Below are 26981 nucleotides of genomic sequence, written 5' to 3'. Positions count from 1 at the left end.
AACAATTAAATAGGTACAGTTGTTTCTATTATATTCCAGAACAGCTCCAGTTCCTGTTCAGTAAGCTAAAGTCAAAAGCAGTCCCACCAGAACTATCTCATCTTTATTTTTCATCATCATCATCGTCGTCGTTTAACGTTCAGTTTCCATCCTAGCATGGGTTGGACGATTTGACTGAGGACTGGCGAACCAGATGGCTGCACCAGGTTCCAATCTGATCTGGCAGAGTTTCTACAGCTGGATGCCCTTCCTAACGCCAACCATTCCGAGAGTGAAGTGGGTGCTTTTACATGCCACCGGCACAAAGGCTAGTCAGGTAGTACTGGCAACAGCCATGCTCAAAATGGTGTTTTTTACACACCACCTGCACAGGAGCCAGTCCAGCAGCATTGGCAATGACCTCGCTCAAATGTTTTTCATGTGCCACTGGCACAAGTGCCAGTAGGGCGACGCTGGTAACAATAACACTCAAATGGTCCTATTTATGTGCCACTGGCCCAAAAGCCAGATAGCTGCTCTGGCAATGATCACACTCGGACGGTGCTGTTAGCGCTCCACTGGCACAGGTGCCAGTCATTGAGTTTGGTTCAATTATGATATCAATTTCACTTGCCCCAACAGGTCTTCGCAAGCAGAGTTTAGTGTCCAATGAAGGAGAGGTTGGCATGGGTGCCAGTCGTCGAATTTGGTTCGATTTCGATTTCGATTTCACTTGCCTCAACAGGTTTTCGCAAGTGGAGTTTAGTGTCCAATGAAGGAAAGATATGCATAAGTGGGCTGGCTACACCCCTGGCAGAGGCTACAGATTATAGTCTCACTTGGCTTGCCGGTTCTTCTCATACACTGCATATTTCCAAAGGTCTCGGCCACTAGTCATTGCCTCAGTGAGGCCTAATGTTCGAAGGCCTTGTATATTTAATTCTATATTCTTTTATTCTTATACTTTTTTTCTTTCATTCATTAGATTACAACCATTTTGGAGCACCATCTGGAAGAACAAATCAACCCCAGGACTTGTTTTCTTTTTAAGCTTGGTACTTATTCTACAGGTCTTTTTTGCTGAACTTATAAGCTACAGGGATGTGAACACACCAACACCAGTTCTCAAGCAGTGGTGGGAGACAAACACAAATGCACATACACACACCATATATATATATATATATATACACACATAGGTATGACAGGCTTCTTTCAGTTTTTGTCTACCAAATCCAGAGACTATAGTAGATGACACTTGCCCAAGGTGTCATACAGTGGGACTGAACCCTGAACAATATGGATGGGAAGTAAACTGCTTACCACACAGCCACAGTCCAACATAATTTCATATACATGTTTTTTAAATGGTTTAATATTATTTAAAGAAAATTTGCCTGTTATTTCTACCAAGTCAAGTGACTCTGTAAGCAGTTGCTCCCACGTGATACACCATGGTACAGTGTTATGTTGCAAGATGCACACTGACAATAAGGAATTATATTTACATAAGAGAAAAATATAGACTGAAATACTAAGTATAAAGCCTGATTAATTTGCTTTATATATTGAGTAAGGATAATTTCATGTACTTTAAATAATTTATATTTATAGGCATGGCTGTGTGTTAAGAAGCTTGCTTCCCAACCATATCATTCTGGGTTCAGTCCCACTGTGTGGCACTTTAGACAAGTGTCTTCTACTATAACCTTGGGCTGACCAAAGCTTTGTGAGAAGATTTGGTAGATGGAAACTGAAAGAAGCCCATCGTGTGTATGTGTGTGTGTGTGTGTGTCTTTGTATTTGTGCTTGTCCCCACCACATTACTTAATAACCAATGTTGGTGTGCTTACATCCCCCATAACTTAGCAGTTCAGCAAAAGAGACCGATAGAATAAGTACTAGGCTTACAAAAAATAAGTCCTGGGGTCAATTCCTTTCACTAAAACCGTTGTAGGTAGTGCTCCAGTATGGCCACAGCCAAATGACTGAAACATGTAAAAGAACAAAAGACTAAAAGAATAGGCTAAAATGAATTATTTACTATAAAATAGAATGTATCCATAAATTTTAGTCAACATTGTATGTTGACCAAAGCCTTGTGAGTGTATTTCATAGATGGAGACTAAAAGAAGCCTACCACACGTGTGTGTGTGTGTGTGTGTGTGTGTGTGTGTGTGTGCGTGCGTGCGTGCGTGCGTGTGTAGGTTACTGTCTCCTTGCCTGGACATTGTGTGATAGTTATAAACAAATGTTATTGTCATGCAAGTGATGTCTTCATCCATTTTCCATGAAAAACATGTCTGGTCATAGGGAAATATTACTTTACTTGGAAAACAAGTGAGGATTGGCAAAAGGAAGGGCATTCCTTTACTTTATTCCTTTACTTGTTTCAGTCATTTGACTGCGGCCATGCTGGGGCACCGCCTTTAGTCGAATCAAATCGACCCCAGGACTTATTCTTTTGTAAGCCTAGTACTTATTCTATCGGACTCTTATTGCCGAACCGCTAAGTTACGGGGACCTAAACACACCAGCATTGGTTGTCAAGCGATGTTGTGGGGGACAAACACAGATACACAACATATACACACATACATATATATATATTTATATACGACAGGCTTCTTTCAGTTTCCGTCTACCAAATCCACTCACAAGGTTTTGGTCAGCCCGAGGCTATAGTAGAAGACACTTGCCCAAGGTGCCACGCAGTGGGACTGAACCCGGAACCATGTGGTTTGTAAGCAAGCTACTTACCACACAGGCACTCCTGCGCCTATGTAAAAAAGGCTCAACAAAAATTACATCCAACCCATGCAAACGTGGAAAAGTTGTTAGAATAATGATGATGATGATGATGATGTATGCCAAATGACTATGTCTCAAGTCCCAGATGAAAAAACTGCCTGTGAACAATTCTACCTCTTCCACTTCTTCTGTCTTACACTTTCAGTTTTTTTATAGTTTCATAATTTCTGATTAGGTGGCTGAAATAACAGGCAATACAACATCTTCATGAAGAGGTAAAGACAGATCAAACTGATATTAGAATTTCTTTCATGAACAAGTACCCACTTTAACCACTTAGAGACACTGGTTGCTATTACTGAGGACTTAAGTAAATTAAAAAGAGCGATTTGCATACATAACACATACTTTGCAGCTAGGTTGATTAGTAAATTATTGGTGCATTAGGAGTACTTTGTTTCAATATCATATTGCTATCAAACAACAGCTGTGACTTGCAAAACAATTATGGCTTGGTAGCTTGCATTCACTAATTATTTTAACTCTTTAGCATTCAGATTTCTCTGTCAAATGTATTGCATATTTGATCACATTGCTTTGAATTAATCCTGCATTATATTGCAGCTTTGAGATTTCGATTACATAATTGTTTATTTTTAGAATGACATTGTCTGCTTAGTGTGAGAGGCTGGATATGGCCAGTTTGAACATAAAACAAATAGAATATTTGGGCCAGATATGGCCAGTTTGAATGCTAAAGGGTTAAATACCTATGTAATCATAAGGAAACAGAGACACCTCCTTCAAATGGTATCCTGTATCAGAACATAGCATAGATTTTAGACAACAGTATATGTAATAAATAAACGTAAACACTTTGCCAAGCATATGTTATATTTGCAAACTGATCTCTCTGATTTAATACAAAGATATCATAATAAAGGATTAAGAAATAATATTCACTGAGAGAGGATAAGCAACAAGTGTTGAAACTAGACAAGCTGAGCCTTCATTTTCTTTTCTTTTTTTTTGTATATAACACATATGAATTAATGTATATTGTTATTGGAGTGCTGTACAGTAGTGTAAAGTTCATAGTAAGAAAAACATAAAATGTATATAATAATATGTGTTGGTATGTGCCATTTGTGTTTATACATATGTGTACACATGCTTCTTTGTGTGTTTGCTTGTGTGTGTGTGTACATGTGCATTTATTTTTGTCTGGAGACAACAATCTTGTGAGAATACGAGTGGTCGGAATAAAAATAAACATATAAAAATAAATTACGAACCTGGTTTAACCACAAGAAAATGCCAAATATCCATAGATCCATTTTTTCCCTAAAAATGAAAATGTTTTTTTCATTGATTAAATTGATGCTGTCATTTTAAATTGATATGAAATTGATGTTGCCAATTTGTATATATCACATCAAAATACTTTGTTATTTCTAATTTAGGAAAAGCGGGGTGCAAATGTGGCTGGGCGGTTAAGCTATTTGCTTCCCAAACTTTCAGGTTCAGTCCCACTCTATGGCACCTTGGGTGTCTTCTAGTATAATCCCAGGTCAACCAAAGCCTTCTAAGTGGATTTGGCAGTTAAGAACCAAAAAGTGTGTGTGTGTGTGTGTGTGTGTGTGTGTGTGTGTGTGTGCATGTGTGTGTGAGCATGCGTGCATGTGTGTGTTTGGGTCTTCTTGTCTTGACATGCAATAGTAATAATAAATTAGCATCCTCATCATAAAAGCACAGTACTTCATTTTCAATCTTCCATGAAGACATGTCTGGCCATGAGGAAATATTATCTTGCTTGGAAACATGTGAGGTGTGGTGATGGAATCCAGCTGTACAAATCTGCCTCAGTAAATTACATCTGACCCATACAAACTTGAAAAAATGGACTTTAAAACAATGGTGGTGATGTTTTCAACACATATATTTAAATTAAGATCTATCAAAGTGAGAAATTATCAGTAGCTATAATAACAAAATGAAGGAATTGCAAAGAACATGAAAGGTAGATTACAATTAATAGTAGATTACAATTTGGTATGAATTTTAGTCAACTTTAGACAATATCAATTAAAGTTGATTTTATACAACTTGGTTTTTGGATTGTTATTGGACCAAGGTTATGCTAAGACACTATCTTCATGAATACATAGTTTTAAGAACATGTGAATTTCTTAGCCACACATCCATGATTGTTCTTAGCAAGTTACTGTAGTGAATAAACTTACTGATGAGGTAAAAATAATCCAGAAATACATCCAGAGTTGTCTCCTATACTTACATCATCTACAATTCTTTCTCAACAAATTTTTTCTATTCTGGTTTGTTTTTTTACTGCTCTATGCATTAAGTATGCTGACACTCATTTACCTAATGTTCATCACAAGGATGCCATCTCAGAATATTGTAATCTTTTATTTAGCTTGGAAAATTATCTTGTAAAATGCAAAATCATTTTACTTACTTTAAGGACCAAAGTATAACTTTCATTTATAACTTGATTAGGTTGCTTAGGTTTTAATAAACAATTTGTTATATTTCTATAAAAGACTGACTTCCATTTTTCTCTGTTTGAATCTGGAAACCAAATGTATAAAAATAAATGAATTAAATGTATTTGAATATAAATTAAAATAATTCATATAAAAGATATGTTGATATTTCATTAAGTTTTTGAAATGGCGGAATTCTGGTTTAAGCACCCCATCAACCCCTCATAATTTTTTTAATTTTTGGAATTTTCAGTAAAATTTTGCAAAATTTGTCACACAAGAATTCATACAACTATGGGGAAAAATTTATTTTTGTGTGTGTGATTTAAGGGCGATTTAGCTGTTATTTTTAGCATGTTTCAAGTCCACCTGATAATTTCCTCATCACTTTGTCACTCTGACATGTTTTTCAGTATTTTTCTCCCCATAAACACATTTAATGGGATAATGATGCACCCAAGAGGGGAGCATTGCTGAGATTTAAGCAAAAAATTTAGTCTGTCGATAGTTCAAACTCTGATTTTGAAAAAAAAATTCAAAAAATAGTGGAACTTTTAGGATTTAGGATGAGGCAATTCAAAAACTTTAAAAATTTTTTTCCATAATCATATAAATTCCTGTGTATAGAACACAAACTTGCAAATATCTTCTGAAAATCCCCCAAAATAAAAATGTTACGAGTGGTTATGTGTGGTGCTTAAACTGGAATTCTGCTTTTTGAAATAATTGACAATTTTAAAGAATCTAAAATGTTTATTTAATAATATTGAAAAATATAATCACTTTACACATGAGTGCTTCTGTGCAAATTTAAGCAGATGGGATTAAGTTTATTACTCTCAATCTCACCTACCAAAAAGCAGTTTATCTTGGTAGGATTTGAACTCAGAATATAAAGTAGCATAACCAAATACTGCAAAGCATTTGTTAGATGCTTTAACAATTCTGTCAATCAGCAACTCATAATATTTGACTGGTATTTTATTCTATTGATCTCAGAGTGATGAATGGTAAAAAGTGATCTCAACTGGATTTGAACTCAAAACTTAAAGCAAGTGATTCTACCACCACCACCATGACGATGATGACAATGACCACCACTATCATTATCATCACCACTGCTGCCACAACTACTAACACTATCAACACCACCATCATAACCTCCACAACGATGACAATGATGATTACTACCATTATCATCACCACCACCACTACCACCAGTCACAATCGCCACCACTACCATTACCACCTCTATCACTACCACCACTAGTATCATCATCACTACATTGTATTGTCAGTTTTCCTATTCCAGCAAAGTTAGCCCATGGTTACATCTAACTGTTTAAAAATATAAAAGGCAACTGAAAAATAATCATTCATGACTAAACTAGAGAAAATAATGATTTTTTTATGCCACAGATCAGCTCTGATCATGCAGAAGTATAATGAAAGGTGTTTCAGTTGTGTCTGTTGATCAAGCTGCCTTTTTTTACTTTTTTAAATATTTATTGCAAACATAGAAGGCAGCAAGCTGGCAGAATGGTTAGCATGCTGGCAAAATGCTTAACAGCATTTTATTTGTCTGTACGCTCTGTGTTCAAATTGTGCCGATGTCATCTTTACCTTTTGTCCTTTTGGAATCAATAAAATATGTACCAGTTGAATGCTGGGGTTGATGTAACTAACTTACCCGTTCCCTGGAATTACTAGTCTTGCACCAAAATTTGAAACCAATATTCATTGCAGGCATTGTGTCAAATGTGTCTTTTCTATTTTAAGACACTAGTATATGATCTAACCATTTAGCATTTAAACCGGCCATATCTATCCCAAATATTTTATCTGTTCTCTGTTCAAACCAGCCATATTGTGCCTTTCACACCTACCCTACAATGTGTTTCTAAAATTAAACGATTACATCATCAAAATCTCAAAGCTACAAGACAATGCATGATTAATTCAAAGTAATGTAAATAAATAAGCATTACATTAGCTCTTTGAATGCCAAAGAGCTAAGGGAGCTTTGGGTGCTATTTCTTGCAAGTTAAACAACCACATTAAAAAGTTATAATCTTACCTAGGATTTGCCATTCTTCTTGACATACTTGTCGATTTTCTTTAATGGATATCTCTTTATCATAGTATACTTTATCCCGTAAGCCTACAATCATTAATTCCTTGTCTAATTGCTTCTTCTTTAAGGCCTACACAAAAAAAAAGAATTATTTTCTGACTTATTCTCTACTTGTTTTGTTCATTTTTTTCATTTTACCAATCACTGTTAAACGTTTGTATTGTACATGAACTCACTACTTCCATCAAATCAACATTGCCTGTACAGGTGCATGATGTGTCACACATGAAATGTCAAAGTTATCATAGAGCAGCATGAGAGGAAGTGTTTTGCTCAAGAACACAACACACTACCCTGTCTTGGAATTGAAACCACAATCTTGCAATCATGAGTGCAATACCTTAATCAGTATGCTACATGCATTTACATACACAACACTATCATCATCATTCATCATCATTTAACATCCGTTATCCATACTGGCATGGGTTGGATGGTTTGATAGGAGCTGGCTAGGCAGAAAACTGCACCAGGTTTCACTGTTTTGGCATAGTTTTTATGGTTGGACGCCCTTCCTAACACCAACCACCTTACAGAGTAGACAGAGTGCTTTTTGCAGCTGGATGCCCTTCCAAATGCTAACCACTTTACAGTGTAGACTGGATGCTTTTTACATGGCACCAGCACCAGCAAGGTTGCCAAGTAACTTGCAAGACAAAGATCTATAAGCTAAGAAAACATTCATCAGTTACTTATTGTTTCAACTGCTTGCAAAAGTGATATTTACTTCTTCAAGAACCTATTTGATTGTCATATGACTGAGTCATAGAACATTAATGATTTTGTCATGGACACAAAACAGCACCAAAGTCAGAATAATTTCACCATCAGCTTTTTGGCCAGTAGGTAGCTCAATACTCTGTTCACTTACCCAGATGTGACACTTAACCTCATATAAATAATTCTGAGGCCAAATTGTTTTTAAGAGAGAACGCTAACACTTCTTATTTGCAATGACTTTTTTAATTTCAGGCAGAACTGTTTGAAACCTTTGTGGTTAAGGAAGACATTGAGTAAATTAACAGAATTTATTTGAACCAATATAACAGTGCTCACAAAAATGATAATAATCTGTTGGATCATAAGATCAATTTTAAAACCTAGCATTCAGTTTGTAATTAGATAAGACATTATTTAGTTCCATGAAGCCAGCTGTATCTAAATCCTGCAGCAATTTTTTCTGATGTTAAGGAAATTTATGTGTAACAAATACACTTCAATAACTGATATCTTTGTCAAGAACTTTGGAATTACTGAATACAAATAAACAATACAATATAAATTAGAAGTTTTCTACCTTCAACTAAACTAAATCATTTTCTATTCATCATATAAATGTGACCTTAGCAAACATGTATAATTTTAACATGTTTCATTTTAAATATAGTTGTTGTATTGTGAATCCAATAGGTTATTGTCATTATTATAAGCACTGTCATATTGAATGGAATAACATTTATTAATTTACCCACTGTCTTCCCTAACCATAAAGGTTAAAAAGGTTCTTTTGCCTGAAACTGAACAAAGACATGGCAAGTGAGAAGTGTCAGCCTCCTCAGTCAGGAACAATTAATGTAAAAGTAACTCTTCATTAACAACAAAGTTGAGTCAAGCCAATAAATGTCAAATAACAGGCTTGAAAGAAATGAAGCTAGCATGCTCCACTGAACGGGTAATGTCAGTGTGCACACACAACAGAGTGTCAATGATTTAAGAGGAAAATTGGGTATAAGAGGCCTCAGATGTTGTGTGCAAGAGAGAAGATTGCACTGGTTTGGTCATGTGATGTGTATGGATGAGGACAGCCACTTAAAGAAGTGCCAAACTCTAATTGTGGAAGGAACCTGTGAAAGGGGTACACCCAGGAAGATGTGAGATGAAGTGGTGAGAAAAGATCTTTGAATACTGGCCCCACTGAGGAAATGACAAGGGACTGGGAGTTGTGGCAATTTGCTGTATTTGAGAAGATGTCAAGCTAAGTAAAATTGTGGTCATCCATACGTACAGGAATGTTCTTTACAAGTGTCAGTGCCATGTAGAATGCACTTATGCCAATGCCATGTAGAATGCACTTGTACCAATGCTGCATAAATGCACCCGTGCTGGTGACATTTAAAAAACACCCAGCACACTTTATAAGGTGGTTGGCATTAGGAAGGATATCCAGCCATAAGAATCATGCCAAAACAGACAATTGGGGTCTGGACAGATGGCCAGCTCCTGCCAAAACCGTCCAACCCATACCAACATGAAAAACAAACGTTTAAATGATGATGATAAACAGACAACAATTACTCAAGAAGTTAGCTGAAAGTTAGACTGATGATACCAGAATATATTTACATATTGGTAAACTTAGACATTGGAAGCACTGAACATTGTCATGCTTCCAAGTAAACTCTTTCTTTAGCTTGCAATATCAAGATTGCAGGTATGAGGTGGTATCAAAGGTTCCCAGACAAGTGATATCTAATAAAAAATAACTTATTTACCTAAGTTTTGACATCATCTCCTTCAAAATAGTCACCTTGCACAGTAATCTGGTGCCATGTAAAACGCATCCAGTCTACACCGGTCCCAGCATTCCTGCCATTTTTGGAAATCGTTTTCCATAACTTAGTCGAGGACATTCTGCGATTTGCTCTGGCTGTTGACAGCTGCGTTAAAACAGTGACCTTTGAGCTGCATTTTCATCTTGGGGGAAGAGATAGAAGTCCACAGGTTCTAAATCTGGTGAAAAGTGCAGGTGTGGAAGTGGTACCATGTTGTTTTTGGCAAGAAACTCACAAGTAAAGAGAGCTCAATGAAGAATTCATTTCTTCACACTCCACAGATTTAGTCGCTTTCGCCAAATGTCCTCCAGCAAATGTTTTAAAACATTGCAGTAGAACTCTCAATTAATGGAGGATGAATTCTTGATGCACAATACCACATTTCCAGGAGTGATGCCGATGAATTCTTGATGCACAATACCACATTTCCAGGAGTGATGCCTGTGGCAGGTCTTCCATATTACTCACAGTTTTCTGGGGATGTTATGGTTTTGAAGCACTTGTGCTACTCGAAACATTGCATACGACCCATTGCCTCATTGCTATAAGCTTGCAGAAGCATGCTCAATGACTCTGTACAAGACTTCCCAAGTGTAACGTAAAATTTCATGTTGGCTCTTTATTTCTGTCCATGACAAAATCGCTGACTACAGCATACACATGATCACAAAAACACATATTTTACAACCTGTGAAGTAAACACAGTAATGTCACATGGTACACTGCCTCATGAAGGTCACTGCTAGCTCTCACAGCAAATACAACTGTGCGCTGCCATCTGTTAGCATGCTACAGAATTAGACTGGGAACTTTTTGATACCACCTCGTACAACACAGATGCAGTGTTTGAGAGTAAGAAATATTCAGCAAGGAAAAGAGTTGTGCACTCAGTCTACTTTTGCACATGAATCAGGATTAATGCTAATTACAAGTGCAGATGAAAAGAACTAATTTATTTTCAGTACTTAACGCAATACAGTCAATGTGCCAACATAACAACATTATGAACAAAAACAATTGAGTGCTCTATGACAGGCCATAGTTTTTCTTTGAGGATTGCAATGGGAAGAACTCATAGATGACAACTATGAGATCTACACTCCTAAAGGAATTATTTCATCTTGTTTTGTTTGCTTTCTTTATAAAATGTTTGAGGGAATTCTTACTTTTCAATTTTTTTTACTGAAATACATTTATTGTAAAAGAAAAAAAAAGAGGGGGTTTCACTCACCTTTTTTATAGCTATCTGATTTCCAGACAGACAAACATTGTCAGAGGCTGAATTCAAATGGAAACCTTGGCGACTTAAGATGTAAATACGTTTATACTGGCATTTATTGCCAAAACAAAGATTTTCCGTTGTGACATTTTCTTTTAAGCAACAAGTCACAAAACAATGTTGTTTTCCTGGAAAATAATATTAGCCTTTTGTTAAAGAATTTACTTCACCTTTTGCAAATTACAGTTGTAAGTTAAATTTTGTATAAAAACTTTCGAAAAAAATTGACCTAACTGAAAAAAAGAAAAAAATTAAAGCATACACTCATTTTATGTTGCTTTATATAAGACTATATCACATTTGAATTCAATTCAAATATTTTTACAAACAATCATAGGTGCAGGCATGGCTGTGTGGTAAGAAGCTTGCTTGCCAACCACATGGTTCCGGGTTCAGTCCCACTACATGGAACCTTATTAATGTTAACATTAATAACTCGTGTAAAATCAACCTCCACATAAACCCATCCAAAATATATAGAACTGACATGCACACACTCAGCAAAAATTTTTTTTTAAAAAACACATACAACTTTCAAAACACGGTAGATAGCGTTGATACCGGGAACCGAGTACGTATTAGAATGCCTGTGTATATATACTTGTATATGTATACATGTGAGTGAGGGGATATCTGAGTATGGTTATGCACACGGACTCATATATATGTATTGGAGTGTCTATAGCTATTTGTATGACCTCATGTACTGTTTGTAGGCTTTTTATGTGCTTTATATTTTTATGTTTTTATATATTTTTATATTTTCTATGTTATATTTTCATTTTTCATTTATTTATTTTTTTTTTCTTGCTGTACCCTTATTTTTATTTTTATTTTTATTTTTGTTTTTGTTTTTGTTCTTGTTTCTATTTCACCTTTGTTTCTACCTCTTACTCTATATTTGTATGAAATTCTTTGTGAATCTCTGAAGAAGCCTAGCGAATCGTGCATGTACCCCCATTTCAGCATTTCATCCACTAATCACTCCGGCAGGAACTACTCGGATAGAATGGGGCATGCCAAAGCTAGGCCGAAACAGCTGTAAGATTAAACTTTTGTTCATTCTCTAATTCCTTATGTACTTTGTACTTTTATTGGTAAACCCGGTTGTCAAAATAACATGGTTTGTCATAAACACCTGTACTTTGTGTGTTTTTTGTTTCTTTTGTCACTTTAGCTATGAATTAAGTTAATGAATTCAACGGGATACACTGTCTTCAAGTCGTTGGGTTCAGCATATTATCCTCCATTTTCTAATTGATATATATATATATATATATATATATATATATATATATATATATATATGACAGGCTTCTTGCAGTTTCCATCTACCAAACCCACTCACAAGGCTTTGGTCAGCCTAAGGCTATAGTAGAAGACACTTGCCCAAGGTAGCATGCAGTGGGACTGAACCCGGAACCATGTGATTGGTAAGCAAGCTACTTACCACACAGCCACTTTTTTTTTAATTCCAAAATGGATGAAATTTGTTTAAAAGAAGAAAAGATGGGGACAGGAGCAAATGTCTGTGCAACTACATGGATAGAAATATTCTTATGCAACAGCATGTTATGAATGTTGTTGATATTCTTGAACTTTAGTCTTCTCATTATTATCACATGCTGTGTACATGAAGAAGCACTATAATTATATAACTGAATCTAGGTTTAGAGTAGGAATAACCTTCCATATTATGAAGTACTTGAGGTAATAAGCATGAGCTTTATATATATATATATATACACACATACATGAGCTTTATATATATATAACCAAATATATATGATCATATAGTTCTTTGTACATATACATACACATATATATAAATATATTTTGGACTTTGACTGTTCCTTTTAGTGTGTAAGGTGACCTGTTAGGGGACCTCTTTTGTGTATAAATGTACAGTAATTATATATATATATATATATATATATATATATATATATATAATCATAAATATACAGGGATTAGCATGAGTTAGAGAAAAAAATTTGTAGTTTGGAATCAGTAGTTCTTTGACTGCTATTTCTAAATTTTCAGTATGTTGGAGAAGCAACTCATGCTAATCCCTGTATATTTATGATTATAAATGGTTTTACCGATAAAGGTCCTTTTCATACTGAACTACTTGGCAAAATTGTTAATTATTAATTTTATTACTAATTGACGATTCCCTGCCCTATATTTGTATATATATATATATATATATATATATATATATATATCGAACCCACAAGAGTTAACAAGAGAAACAGAGACAGACAGAAACAAAGAAAATGCCCCTGTTATTTGAATACTATACAAATATGTTTTTAAAAAGATTTTTCATTTAAATTTGCCAAAATTTATTTTTTCCAAAATTTGTTATCCTTATTTACAGTTGAAAAGATCTCAAGGATTGAAACCGGTACTGAAATGTTTTTTATAAAAGTATTTTAGCATTTTCTACCTTGTCTTTTTTCAAGAATGTATATAATTAGGGTACTAAGAAGCACCAGCTTTGCTAAGGAAAGGAGTCATTAGAGAACTCCAAAGTCACAGTAATCATCACTAAATTTTAACAGGTATGGTGGAGGTATGCATGTATGTATGTATGTATGCATGCATGCATGCATGTATGTATGTATGTATGTATGTATGCATGCATGCATGTATGTATACTTTTAATCTTTTATCTTTTACTCGTTTCAGTCATTTGTAGGGTTTTAATCAAAGAAAATCAACCCCTTTTTTTTTTAAAAGCCTAGTACTTATTCTATTGCTCTCTTTTGCCAAATTGGTAGGATACAGGGAATGTAAACAAACCAACACCAGTTGTGTCAAGTGGTGGTTGGAGACAAACATAGAAACAAAGACCCACACACACACATAAATATATACATATAGGTATATCTGTCAGGTTTCTTTCAGCTTCCTTCAACCAAATCCAGTCACAAGGCATTGGTTGGCCCGAGACTTTAGTAGAAAACACCTTACCCAAAGTGTCATGCAGTGAGACTGAATCCAGAACCATGTGGTTGGGAAGCAAGCTTTTTACCACATATACATATCACATCCTCATCATGGTTTAACGTTCACCTTAAATGTGTGTGCGTGTATGCAATTACTCTTTTACTTGTTTCAGTCATTTGACTGTGGCCATGCTGGAGCACCACCTTTAGTCGAGCAAACCGACCCCAGGACTTACTCTTTGGAAGCCTAGTACTTATTCTATTGGTCACTTTTTGCCGAACCACTAAGTTACGGGGACGTAAACACACCAGCATCGGTTGTCAAGTGAAGTTGGGGGGACAAACACAGACACACAAACATATACACACACATACATATATATATACATATACATATATACGATGGGCTTCTTTCAGTTTCCGTCTACCAAATCCACTCACAAGGATTTGGTCGGCCCAGGGCTATAGTAGAAGACACTTGCCCAAGGTGCCACGCAGTGGGACTGAACCCAGAACCATGTGGTTGGTAAGCAAGCTACTTACCACACAGCCACTCCTGCGCCTATTTCTTTGTCTTAATACCATATGGTATTTGTATATGAGTACTACTGTCACACAAGCAGTGTCATTCATTTCCAATATTCTGCAAAAACATGTTTGGCCAAAGTGAAATATTATCTTTCTTAGAAACAAATGAGGGTTCATGACAAGAAGGGTATCCAGCTGTAGAAAATCTTTCCCAATAAAATCTGTCCAATCCATGCAAGTGTAGAAAAGTAGACGTTAAACAGGAACATGGTCAAATCTGGTCAATGAACCATAGGATGAAACATTCAAATAATTGTCAAAATATAAATACTGCACCATACAATGCATCAGTCTTACTTATTTTTTTAACTGGCAACACGCAGGAAGATGTGGGACAAGGTGGTGAAGCACGATTGTTAGATCTTGAGTCTCACAGAGGCGATGACAAGTGATCGAGACCTTTGGTGATTTGCCGTGCTTGAGGAGACATGTCAAGCCAAGTGAAATCATAGTCGTGGTCAGTGTTGGTGACACATAAAAGGCACCCATGCTGGTGACATGTAAAAAAACACCCAGTATGCTCTGTGGAGTGGTTGGTGTTAGGAAGAGCATCCAACTAGAGAAACCAAGCCAAAACAAACTGAAGCCTGGTGCAGCTCTCTGGCTTACCAGTGCCAGTGAAATCATCCTACCCATGCCAGCATGGAAAACGGATGCTTAATGATGATGATGATGATGATGATGATGCCTGAAAGAAACACACACACATACAAATACACACAACAAATGATTAAAATTTCATTAATATTACTTTAAAAAGTCTTACTTGATTTTAAGTCGTTTATAACTGAGAATTTAATAAACTCTGTCAGGTTTTTGTCATTCAGAAGCACAGGTGATTTTTCAAAGTGTGTATGGTTGTAATTTATACAAACCTGAACAAAGCATTTTTTAGACTGCGCAAACTCTATTTGGCAGGAAAGTGAAGAAAAATGTTCTGGAAAGAATATAAATGGGTTATTTAAAATAAGAAACATTTTACAAAGGATAAAGGCAAAGAAATATTCTGAATCTTCGAAATCTGTTACCACTTCTTTAAATTGAAAATGATGGAGGTAGGAGAAAAGCAAGAGGGTGAAAGTAAAGGTCTTGCTCCTTGTACATCCTGAGTTAGAACTGGGCCCAACTTGGCTTTTCATTTCTACATGAGTTCAAATCCTGTTGAATTTAATTTTGCTTTGCTTTTCATCCTTCCAGAGTCAATAAAATAAATACCAGTCAAGTACCAGCATTGATTTAATTGACTAATCCAGATTTCAGACCATGTGTCCATTTTAGAAACAATTATTATTATTATTATTATTATTATTATTATTATTATTATTATTATTACCATTTTGGTTTGGTTCAGGCTCAGTCTTATTCCTTGCAGGGTGTATGTGGGTAGTGGGTTACTACCTGTAACATTAGGTATCCACAAGTTTTCAGCAGTGTTTCAGGTGCTTAGAACCCTCCTGATAATCCTTGCTGTCCCTAAGAGACAAACTTTCTGTAGGAGATCTATTCCACTCTCCTTCAGTCATTTACTTACTGTTCCCAACACACCAATTACTTATAAGCATGACCTTTACTGTTCTCATGCTCCATATTCTTCCTATTTCAAATTTTAAGGGATTGTATTTTTTATCATTATTATTATTATGATAATAAGTGGCCTAGTGGTTTGGGTGTTGCATTCACGATCGCTAGATCATGGGTTTCATTCCCGGACCAAGCAGCACATTGTGTTGAGCAAAATACTTCATTTTATGATGCTCTGCAATCATTTCGATGTCAGACGTGTTCAGGCAACGTTGATTTGATGGAGAGAGTGAGCTAATGTACAGCACACACATTTGATCATTATAAACAAATCATTTGTGCAGGTCGTTCAGCAAAAGCTGAACACTCATACATCGTCTTCAGTGGTAGAGTTCATTATTATTATTATTATTATCATTATTATTATTATTATTATTATTATTATTATTATTATTATTATTATTATCATTATTATTATTATTATTATTATTACTATTATTATTATTATTCCACTGAGGTCAACTTTATCTTTTATCCTTTCAGGGTTGATAAATTCAGGACCAGTGAAACACTAGGGCCGATGTAACCAACTAGTCTCCTCCCCAAAAATTTCAGACCTTGTGCCTATAGAAGAAAGGATTATTATTATTATTATTATTATTATTATTATTATTATTATTATTAGTGTCATACTGAGAACTTGTGAGGTATGTGGATAGGGATAGCATAGGTTTCCCACAATTTAAATTGGTTGGCTACACAGACCACAAATTTGTGATCTGCACAGTTGATTTAGATAGGACCTGTAGACAGGGACCTGCTTATTGGGAGTTGAACATGTCCTTTCTGACATGTAAAGATTACAGGAACTGGATTAGTGAACTAGTTAGACAGTAGTTGATGGGGGCAATCATCAACAACTGGTGGTGGATAACTTTGAAGAGGGGGATTAGAGAAGAATAGTGCTTAGCAAAGAGTTAGCAATAGAAAGAAATAGATTAGAGAGAGAACTAGTTAACAAACTAGAAGGGGCAATTAGTAATAGCATTGTAACTGAGAATGGCCAATGGTGAGAATGGCCCTTCATCATTTCTTTGAGATGAAACACAAAGGCTGCATTGTCAGAGTTAAGACCCATGTGCTAAAACATGAAAGATCTGAAGCCATCTGATGGGCCCAAACAGTGGAGATGCGACATGGCAATGAAACCAACCACAATCAGGTCTTTGATGGATCAGCATAGGTGCATGCTATTCAGTTCCAAGCAGATGTATGCAGCTTTCCAGCAGCACTTTGCACAGCTGTTTGGAGAGGGCAATAGGTCAACAGCACGATCAGACTGTAATTTGTATGTGGACAGCCTGCCATGGCTTTCAGCAGTGGACACAAGGTTCTGTGAAAAGCTGATAACTGCCACTGAAATATGGGAGGTGATGAGTGATTGCACAAGTCACAAATCACCTAGTTTGGATGGTCTACTCTATGAATTTTATGTCTTTATGCCAAATTTATTTGGCAGCCACTTGACAGATATCTGTCATAACTGGAAGCAACACAGGAGAATTCCTAGTGCTGTTAGCCAGGATGTGGTAATACTGCTGAGAAAGGACACCAACAATGGGAACATGCTAGGGAATTTTCAGTTCATAAGTCTTTTCTAAACACAGAGTTTAACATTTTGGCCAATGTGTTAGCAAAAAAGCTTGTGCTTGTCATTGGTAGTCTGGTCAGGGAGACACGGACATGTGCACTTCTGAACAGGTCTATCTATGACAACTGCCACACTATGCAATACATCACAGGGAGGGCTGAGACTGAAGCTGGCTTCAATGAGGCCCTGATCAATTTGGATCAGTCAAAAGCATCTGATAGAGTTGGCCATCAGTACTTGCAAGCCATCCTAAAAGAGTCCAGTTTTGGACCCATTTTCAGAAGTTGGATCGCTGCAATGTACAGCAGCACCTGCTCAGTGGTCAAAGTAAACAGCCACCAATCAGAACCATTTCACATTGCATACTCGGTCCATCAGGGCTGCCTGCTGTCACCTCTTCTGTACATGTTGGTTCTCAAGCCACTGCTGCAGAAGTGGAAACAGCTGAGGGACATTCTTTTTGAAGTGGGACATGGGAGGGCAGTGTTAGTGTATGTGGATGTCACTATCATGGTGTCAGATGCCTCCAAAGTGGAGATGGTCAGCTCCATTCTAAAAGAATATGAGTCAGCTGAAGGAGCCAAAATGAACATCAAGAAGTCGGTGGGCTTGCAACTGGGCACATGGAGAGGCAGGTTAATGCCATTGGGTGGCATCATCAGATGCTGGACTGATGGACCAATTAAACTACTCAGGATTTGGTTTGGTCCCAACCTCCAGGTGGATAAGAACTGGGATGAGGTGAGGAATAAGGTGATCAGTCTTACCCAGAAATAGGCAGAGAGGAAACTGTCTCAGAAAGGTCAGCAGATGTGGTGTATGCCTACATCACCTCCATCATGATTTATCGCTTGAGCATTGTGCCTTACCCCAGTTACTGCTCAATCAGGTTGAAGCATCACTTATTTTTTTGTGGAAGGCATGTGCTCCAAAGGTCAGCTGGTCAGTCTGCTGTCACCACCCTCTGCATGGCAGCTGAGGCAAGCCTTGGCTTCTGAGGAACAGACATGCACTTAGGCCATGTCACCTGCAACAATTTCTAGACAGTAAACGTGTATGACTCTGTTTGTGAGTCACAACTTTCTGCAGTCTGTCTCTTTGACAGAGCTGCAGTCCTGGGTGAAGGATAAACTGAAACTGGGTGCCTGATGACTGGCACCTAGAATGTCGTCAAGCATTCACAGTTCTCTACTAGTCAAGCAATAAGATTGGTAGGTGTTCCTATTTAGCAATATATAGAACATTATAGATCTGGAAGTGCAACAACATCATGAGAGAAAGTGTGGGCATTGCCAAAAACGAACTGGCTAGTCTGTTCTGGAGGACTTTCTAGTTAAGGATTACCATGGATAATTTCCAGATGTCTTTGGCCTGGCAGTGCAACTAGTGGGGGCCACTGCCTGTTCAGGATAAACTCTACAGGCATAGATGTGCTCTCAGACAGGCTTGTTTAAGGTGTGCACAAAGCAACAAAACTATTCTACATACACTTATTCAGTGTCCAGGCATTGCTGACTTGTGGAATTATACTGAACAGCTGCTGTCACATGTGGGACAGATCTGTCTGTCAGTCAAGTCAGGCAGGCAAGGTAGTTTTCCTTTGCCTGGTGGCTGTGGCAAAAGAAATTGTGTCTGGTGGACAAAGCTGAAAGGAATGAGGACAGAGATATTCCTCTTTAGTAGAGCCCTCATTGACTTTTTCAAGTTTCACTTGAAAAGGAAAATGAGAGTGGAGAGGGAGGTGCTGTCCTTGAGTGAATTTATTTCAAGGTGGGTGAAAGTTGCAAAAATGGTAAGAGGGGATGGTACTGCTCTAAGTGTAGACCTGTGAGTCGGAGAGCACTTGTCCTCGGTATTCAGGGAGATCTTGGATAGTGGGGTTCCTCAATTATCCTGAGAAGTCCTCCTGTATATCTTTTTTTACTGTTATATACTATGTATACTTCCTTTCTTCTACTGTATACCACGTATTATGTTTTTCTCTTTTTTTTTATATCAATTTATTATATGTAAATCCCCATACTTTGTTTTTTGCATTGCCCCTCTCATGCTTCACCCTGGTAGCAAATGAAATAAATCATTATTAATATTATTATTGAGTGAGAGAGCAGTGTGCATACCATCAAAGTGACACTGGGGCAAAATATACGAAGCTCAGTATACCCATTGTGATTACCCATCTGATAAGGGTACACCAGGCACATGCATCACAACCAGATGCGCACAGCATGGTGACCTCATATCAAAATAAACAGTGCATGACTTTACAGTTAGAATTTTCTTCAGGTCGAATTATCCAAACCTGGTGATATAGTAGAAGACACTTGTCCAAGGTGCCACACAGTGGGATTGAACTCAGAACCATATGGTTGGGAAGCAAGCTTCTTACTACACAACCACGCTGGTGCCTATGGAATGAATTATACTCTGGAAACGTAAAATTGTGTACAAAGAATGTGTCTCTGTATAAAGAAATGTGTAGAGTCATCCTGGGGTGGTTGGCAAAAATTGTTAGGCCTAACATTTATTACAAGATCTTGGTTTGAGGTATATATTGTTCATGAATATAATAGATGATATGTTATGGGCTTCTTTCATTTAATTTCATTGAATTGATGCATAATAACCCCCTTCTACTATAGTGAAATTTTGGTCGGAAAAGAGGTTAATTGATTACACTGACACCCCACCCCCAGTGATCAACTGATACTTATTTTATTGAGCTCAAAAGAATGAAAGGCAAAATTGACCTTGGCAGAATCTGAATTCAGAAGGTAAGGATGGCTGAAATAGCACTCAATATTTTGTTTGGCATGCTAACTATTCTGTTAGCTCACCACCTTTCAGTTGATGCAAAATAAGAAGAGGTGGGGAGGGAAGAGAGAGAGAGAGAGAAAAGAATGACACAAGTTCATGAACAATAATATAGTAATAAATATACATTTAACTTACCTTTACAAACAATCTCTTCTTGTGCTGAAAGAGAAAGAAACAAAGAATAATATTACTTAAATTCAATAAAATTGCATTGCTATGAGTATGCATGTGAAGTCATTTGGTACGCATATGTACAGATATATCTGTTGAGTCCTTTAGCTGAAAAATTACCCTACTAAAATTGATTATGATGTATCCAGAGGAATACTCTCTCTCTCTCTCTCTCTCTGTGTGAGTGTGTGTGTGTGTGTGTGTGTGTGTGTGGTTGGTCAGCAGGTGATACATATCAACATCACAGTCCTCCTTTCATACTCTACAAAAAGGTTGTAGAGTGGCTACAGGCACTTAAACATACAAATAACACTGTGTAATACAACTTTTATCCCTAAGTGGCAACTGTTATTTCCTATCTGCTTACCCCTAGAAACTATGAAAAATGTTTCCTTCAAACTTTGCTTTTGTTACATTTATTCAAACCCCAAAGAATGTCTCTCAACACATGGCTATGATGCTCCCCCACTACTCCTGCTCATGAATGACCATGGGATTACACCTACAAAGTTACCCTCTGAGGCACAAGTCTGGGTAAGGTTGTTTTTGTGGAAGACCAGCAGCCTCTCCTCTTCACGCCACTGGTGATATCCAAGGAAAAAAGCAAAGGTTGATACAACTTTGCTCCAGCGACATTGCAACTCATTTCTACAGATGAGTGAACTGGAACAACATGAAATAAAACGTCTTACTCAAGAACACAACACACAACCCAGTCTGGAAATCAAACTCACTACCTTATGATTGTGAGCCTGAAGCTCTAACCACTGAGCTATGTGCTTTTGATCAGAGATGCATATATTGTCAGCCATTAAGGGGCATGATCAAGTGGTTATGGTCAAGTAATTGACAAGCAAATCTATAGTATTGAGCAGAATATTTGCTATAACAATATTTCTACTTCAGCAACTCAGTGCTGAATCTGTCTGAAATGTAAAGGAAAATAGGTCGGTTTCAAAACATTGATATCCAGGTCACAAAAGTAAAGTTGATTTCTAGATGGAAGCAAATAGGAAATAACACTTACTGACCAGAGACAAAAAAGAAAAGAAAAATTTTGAAACATAGTATAATCACACATACATTCACACACTGTATAAATAATTGTAATGAGTGTGACATAATTTGCAAGTCAGCTAGCAGCCTGACTAGGCATGGAAAAATACATAAGTTCACAGTTCAGCTAGTTGTTTCAGGAGCCTGTTTGAGTGTTGCATCTGTCAATGTGCTTGCAGAATGGTATCTGGGCTGAAGAGCCACATGCCTGCATATGGTTGTGCTAGGTTCAGTGAAAGGGTGGTACTCTGGAATAATTGGTATTTATGTATGCATGATATGTAGTTATCACCAACCACTCCACAGCCCTTTTTTGTTCAACATATTCACTCCCTCACCCATTCCCCATCTCTAACCATCCCACAATCTTTTCATACACTCTTTCAAACTCTACCCACTCCCACTTTCTTTTCTTTTGATTCATCTAGTGCCTCCAAAATCCACCTTGACACTTCATCACCACTAGTTTGGAGGCATAATCTATGTATATATTAAACAGAACAACAAAAGTTATAATGGATGGCAGGGTCGGTACTTTTCACATATCTGTAATTTTTCAGATTAACACCCGCACAATTACCCAACCCTAATCCTAACACTAACCCTAAACCCTAACACCCTAACCCTAAAACCGTAACCATAACACTAATCCTAACCCTAACCGTAACCCTAAACCCTAACCCTAATACCCTAGTGAAAATCGTGGTATATTTACAAAACATTGACGAACATGAGTTATATTTTACTGAATGATTGTGTACTTGCACGTGTATGCGTTTGAGAGAGTGAGAGAGGAAGAGATAGAGAGAGGGGGAGAAAGGAATAGAGGTAGTTAAAAGTTTTCTTATGACGGCTTCTCTTCACTGCCTATTACTTCATTAGAAATCTACGGATGCGCATAAGCACATAAAAGAGAAAAATGAAACAAATATGAACGACTTGCTCCAAAGCACCACCGAGTGGAGAACACTTCTCAAAAATAACCTGCAGTTGTTTCCTTCAAAATTCCTACATGCTTGAAATGTACATACATCAAGGTATATTTCTCGAAAATTTCCTGAAAACTTGTTCATTTTCTGGAAGTTAAAAGGAATTTAAGTGGAATTTCCGAAAATTGTCCCCCACACCCCTCCCAAAACACTTTCACCGAAAATTTTTGTATATTCGGAATCTACATAATAAATAATATATGCATAGAAAATTTCATAAAAAAATATTCATTTTTCTGAAAGTTATGACCTTCCAAATTCAGGGGTACAACTCTGTAGTTATGCCACATTGATGAACATGAGTTATATTTTTTGAATGATTGTGTTTACTTGCACGTGTATGCGTTTGAGAGAGCGAGAGAGGAAGAGGGGGAGAAATGAATAGAGAATGAGAGCAATGTGTATGTTGTTGTCACAGATCACGTATGTGTGGTAGTGTGTGCTTTTACGTAACAATGTTATGAAAAATAGGTAAAGAATACTGAGAGGAAAGTTTAATCTATGACTTTGTATGTATCACTTTCTCTCTCTCTCTCCCTCTTTTACTCTTACTCTCTATATTATATGTTGAGCACGTGTGTAAGAACACCATTCCCAGTAGAAAGGAAGAAATATAAAAGTTACTAGAAACAACAGCCAAATCTCCCTTAAATCACACAAAGTAAACGGAATTTTAAAAATCTAATTACTGCACTGGAAAGTTCACATCGAGAAAATTCCATTGATGTAAAAACTTTTACGAAAAAGTGGAAAATGTGGATTTCTATACACTTTTAAAAAGGCTTCACACAGACACACAACTTCAGCTTTATACATTAAGATAATGCACAAAAATACAATCAGAATTTTTATGCTGACATTTGTTACAAGATCAAGGTTGAGGCCCTCATTGTTCATGAATATAGTCAGTGGTTTATTATGGGTTATTTTGCTATAATCAGTTTGATGCATAATTCTAAGAGATGTGAAGTGGAGAGAAGAAAAGAATGATACAAGTTCATGAATGATAATACATTAATAATAAATATATTTAACTTACCATTACAATTAGGTTCATCATCTGCAAGAGATTGAAACAAAAGAATATTATTACTCAAATGCAAAACTTTTCAGTATGTATGTGTGCAAAGGAAAACAGATGTATGTATATAAATATGTATCTAAATGAGAGCGCATTTGAATATATAAGCATTGTATGTATGCAAGTATGTATGTATATGAAAATTGTAATATGAGGGGGTGCTGAAAAGTTCCTGGCTTTGGGTTGAAGAAAATACAGAGGATCAGTTAATTATGATTTTATTGTTAATTATGATTTTATCCCCTCTCAGATTCACATACTTATTGTAGTGGCCCTTCAGTTTTTCTAAGCCCTGTAAAAAAACTTTGAATGTTGGGCCTCCAGCCAGGCCTTTCACAATATCCTTAAAACCACGAACTTTTCAGTATCCCTTCATACAATTATAGCTTCTATTTTGAGTGGACTTTTGTAATGACATCAATAATTTTCACTGTCAATCATTGAACAAACAAGGTCTGTTCTTCCCAGTTGATGGGACAATTGTACATGGACAGTTGTATGTAGCTCTTACAAGAACTATACAGGATGTGGCAAATGCAATGATGTAAAAGTCACCAATGTTTTGTACACTGAAGTTTTCCAGTGTTCAAACAAATTTTTTATATATCATCTGGATAATTAATTTGGTTAAATTCACATGCAGCTAGACATGTCTTAGTACATGCAACACACTTTTTCTAATTATATATATCATATCTATAAGAGTGGAGGCGTAATGGCCCAGTGGTTAGGGCAGCGGACTCGCGGTCATAGGATCGCGGTTTCGATTCCCAGACCGGGCGTTGTGAGTGTTTATTGAGCGAAAACACCTAAAGCTCCACTCCGGCAGGGGATGGTGGCGAACCCTGCTGTACTCTTTCACCACAACTTTCTCTCACTATTACTTCCTGTTTCTGTTGTACTTGTATTCAAAGGGTCAGCCTTGTCACACTGTGTCACGCTGAATATCCCCGAGAACTACATTAAAGGTACACGTGTCTGTGGATTGCTCAGCCACTTGCACGTTAATTTCACGAACAGGCTGTTCCGTTGAACCCTCAACGTCATAAGCGACAGAGTGCCAACAATAATCTATAAGAGTAGAAGTAGAGGACTGTTGTCATTAATTTTTACCCAATAAAGTTTCTTCATCTCAATAATTTGTGCTTTAGTTACTTTTTATAATTATTTATTTCTTCTTTGTCTATTTTTCATTGTCATTATCATCATCATCGTCATTGCCAAATTCTCATTATCAACGAAGAAAAGAAGCAAGAGAAAGCCCAAACATACGTCATTATAAAATTCTCTTTTATTTGCAATGTACCAGAAATTAACAACTGGTGCTTTGTCTCATTGCTATATTGTACTATAAAATATATGTGTAAATTTTAGCCATCTATTGACAGATGTGAACACATTGTCTTAAAATGCAATATTTCCATGAATATGCTCACTCTTGAATAGACTCTCAGCTGGTTAGCAACTGTTTGCATGCCAGTGTTTCTCTGACACTTGGCCCCCAGATCTGCAACCCTCACAAATGCCACTGTGCATCTGCCATGGATTCCTTCATCTTCCTCCCATTGTCATGTCATTATAGTGCTGGCCGCCTTTCATGCCATGCTGTTCCCAATGATATCATAATGCATGGCCTGGACATTGCAAATATCCTTTCCCAGCTTAAGCTAGTCAGCTAGACCAAGGAGATGGTAAAAGGCCAAAGAGCATACCAATTTCCTGTTCTCAGTGGTAGGTTCCTCATCTTGGATGTCACATGTTGTGATACTTTCTCCAGTTGCAACTTGATGCTTTCAGTTAGCAACCCAGGCTTTTTTGCTTGTCAGGCTGAAGGGAGCAAGCTTTCAAAGAACAGGCCAATCTCCAATAGGTTTGTGGTCAAGCCTGTGGTAGTGGAGAACTCTGATGTTCTTGGTCCCTAGACTACATCCCTGCTCACTGCTATCAGGGCAAAGATGGCTATCTGCATGTGTGAGGCCTGTGAGTCTGAATGGCTGTTCCAGTGCTATCCTCACCTATGTCATGAATGTTGGGTAATGCCCAAAAGAGTACAACTATTAATACAAGTAGCCAAAATGGAGTTTCTCTGAAGGATCTCTGGGATAATGTTACTAGACAGGGTGCATAACTTGAAGATCAGAGATTCTCTGCAGGCTGAGTTGCTACTTCTCTGCATTGAGAAGTCACAGCTCTGGTACTACAGACATGTGACTAGAATGTCACAGGAAAGAATTACAAGATGGATTCTTTGAGCCAAGTTGGCTGGCAAGAGACCTAGTGGGTAGACCAAGAATGTTGGTCACAATTGGAAACCCAACTAGAGAGTGTAATGACTATTGCCTGAGGACTCTAATCACACAATCTTACAAGGAATAGTGGGCAAAGATGGTCAGATGGACAGTTCTTGATTAGATCTACATGAAATAAATGGTTAGCATATGGTGATCATGTTAGCATATGAGGAAGCAATTCATAAACATATAAAGTAATGATTATCATTTTTGATACATACAAAGTCTGTAGATAGCATTCTTCGTGTGGAAATTTTACTGTCATATATTTCAAAAGAAGTCATTCAAAGTTTTTAGGTTTGACATTTGACATATGTCACAAGATCAAACTTTGAGTTACATGTTGTTCATGAATATAGCAGATAGAGAGTTCCAGGGTTCTTTCTTTTGATCAAGAAACAGAAAGTGGAGAGAAAAATTATATAGTTTATGGATGATTAATATAATAATAAAGTAGTTGTATACTGTCAACTTAACGTGACAGTCCCAACAAGGGAATCATACTACTGCTATTTAGCCCTAGGAAGCTGGACTGCTTCCTGTCGGCCTTGACACATTTCCTGTGTCCTTATGCTTACAAGGGGGAGACAAGCACCTCCACCCAGCCTAGCCTGCATTCAGGGATATGTTTCTGAGTTTTTGCTCGTCATCAGCCTGAAG

General features: G+C 37.0%; 1 protein-coding gene across 2 annotated transcripts in view; it reads right to left on the bottom strand.

Moving 5' to 3' along the window:
- The window catches only part of LOC106868735 (adhesion G protein-coupled receptor L4), an 87398-nt gene that overhangs the window by 48167 nt on the left and 12250 nt on the right, over window positions 1-26981 (bottom strand). For both annotated transcript variants that reach the window (XM_089350706.1, XM_014914132.3), the window contains 7 exons: window positions 23989-24009; window positions 20869-20892; window positions 15511-15681; window positions 11155-11330; window positions 7315-7441; window positions 5210-5322; window positions 4026-4074 (listed from right to left, as the gene is read on the bottom strand). In XM_089350706.1, the coding sequence (XP_089206832.1) occupies window positions 4026-4074; window positions 5210-5322; window positions 7315-7441; window positions 11155-11330; window positions 15511-15681; window positions 20869-20892; window positions 23989-24009 (681 nt within the window). The remainder of the gene's footprint in view (window positions 1-4025; window positions 4075-5209; window positions 5323-7314; window positions 7442-11154; window positions 11331-15510; window positions 15682-20868; window positions 20893-23988; window positions 24010-26981) is intronic.

The sequence above is a fragment of the Octopus bimaculoides genome, chromosome 4 (assembly GCF_046866305.1).
Source record: "Octopus bimaculoides isolate indiv1 chromosome 4, ASM4686630v1, whole genome shotgun sequence".
Lineage (NCBI taxonomy): Eukaryota > Metazoa > Mollusca > Cephalopoda > Octopoda > Octopodidae > Octopus > Octopus bimaculoides.
The sequence above is the reverse complement of the archived record's forward strand: the minus strand, read 5'-3'. Positions and strand labels throughout refer to the sequence as shown.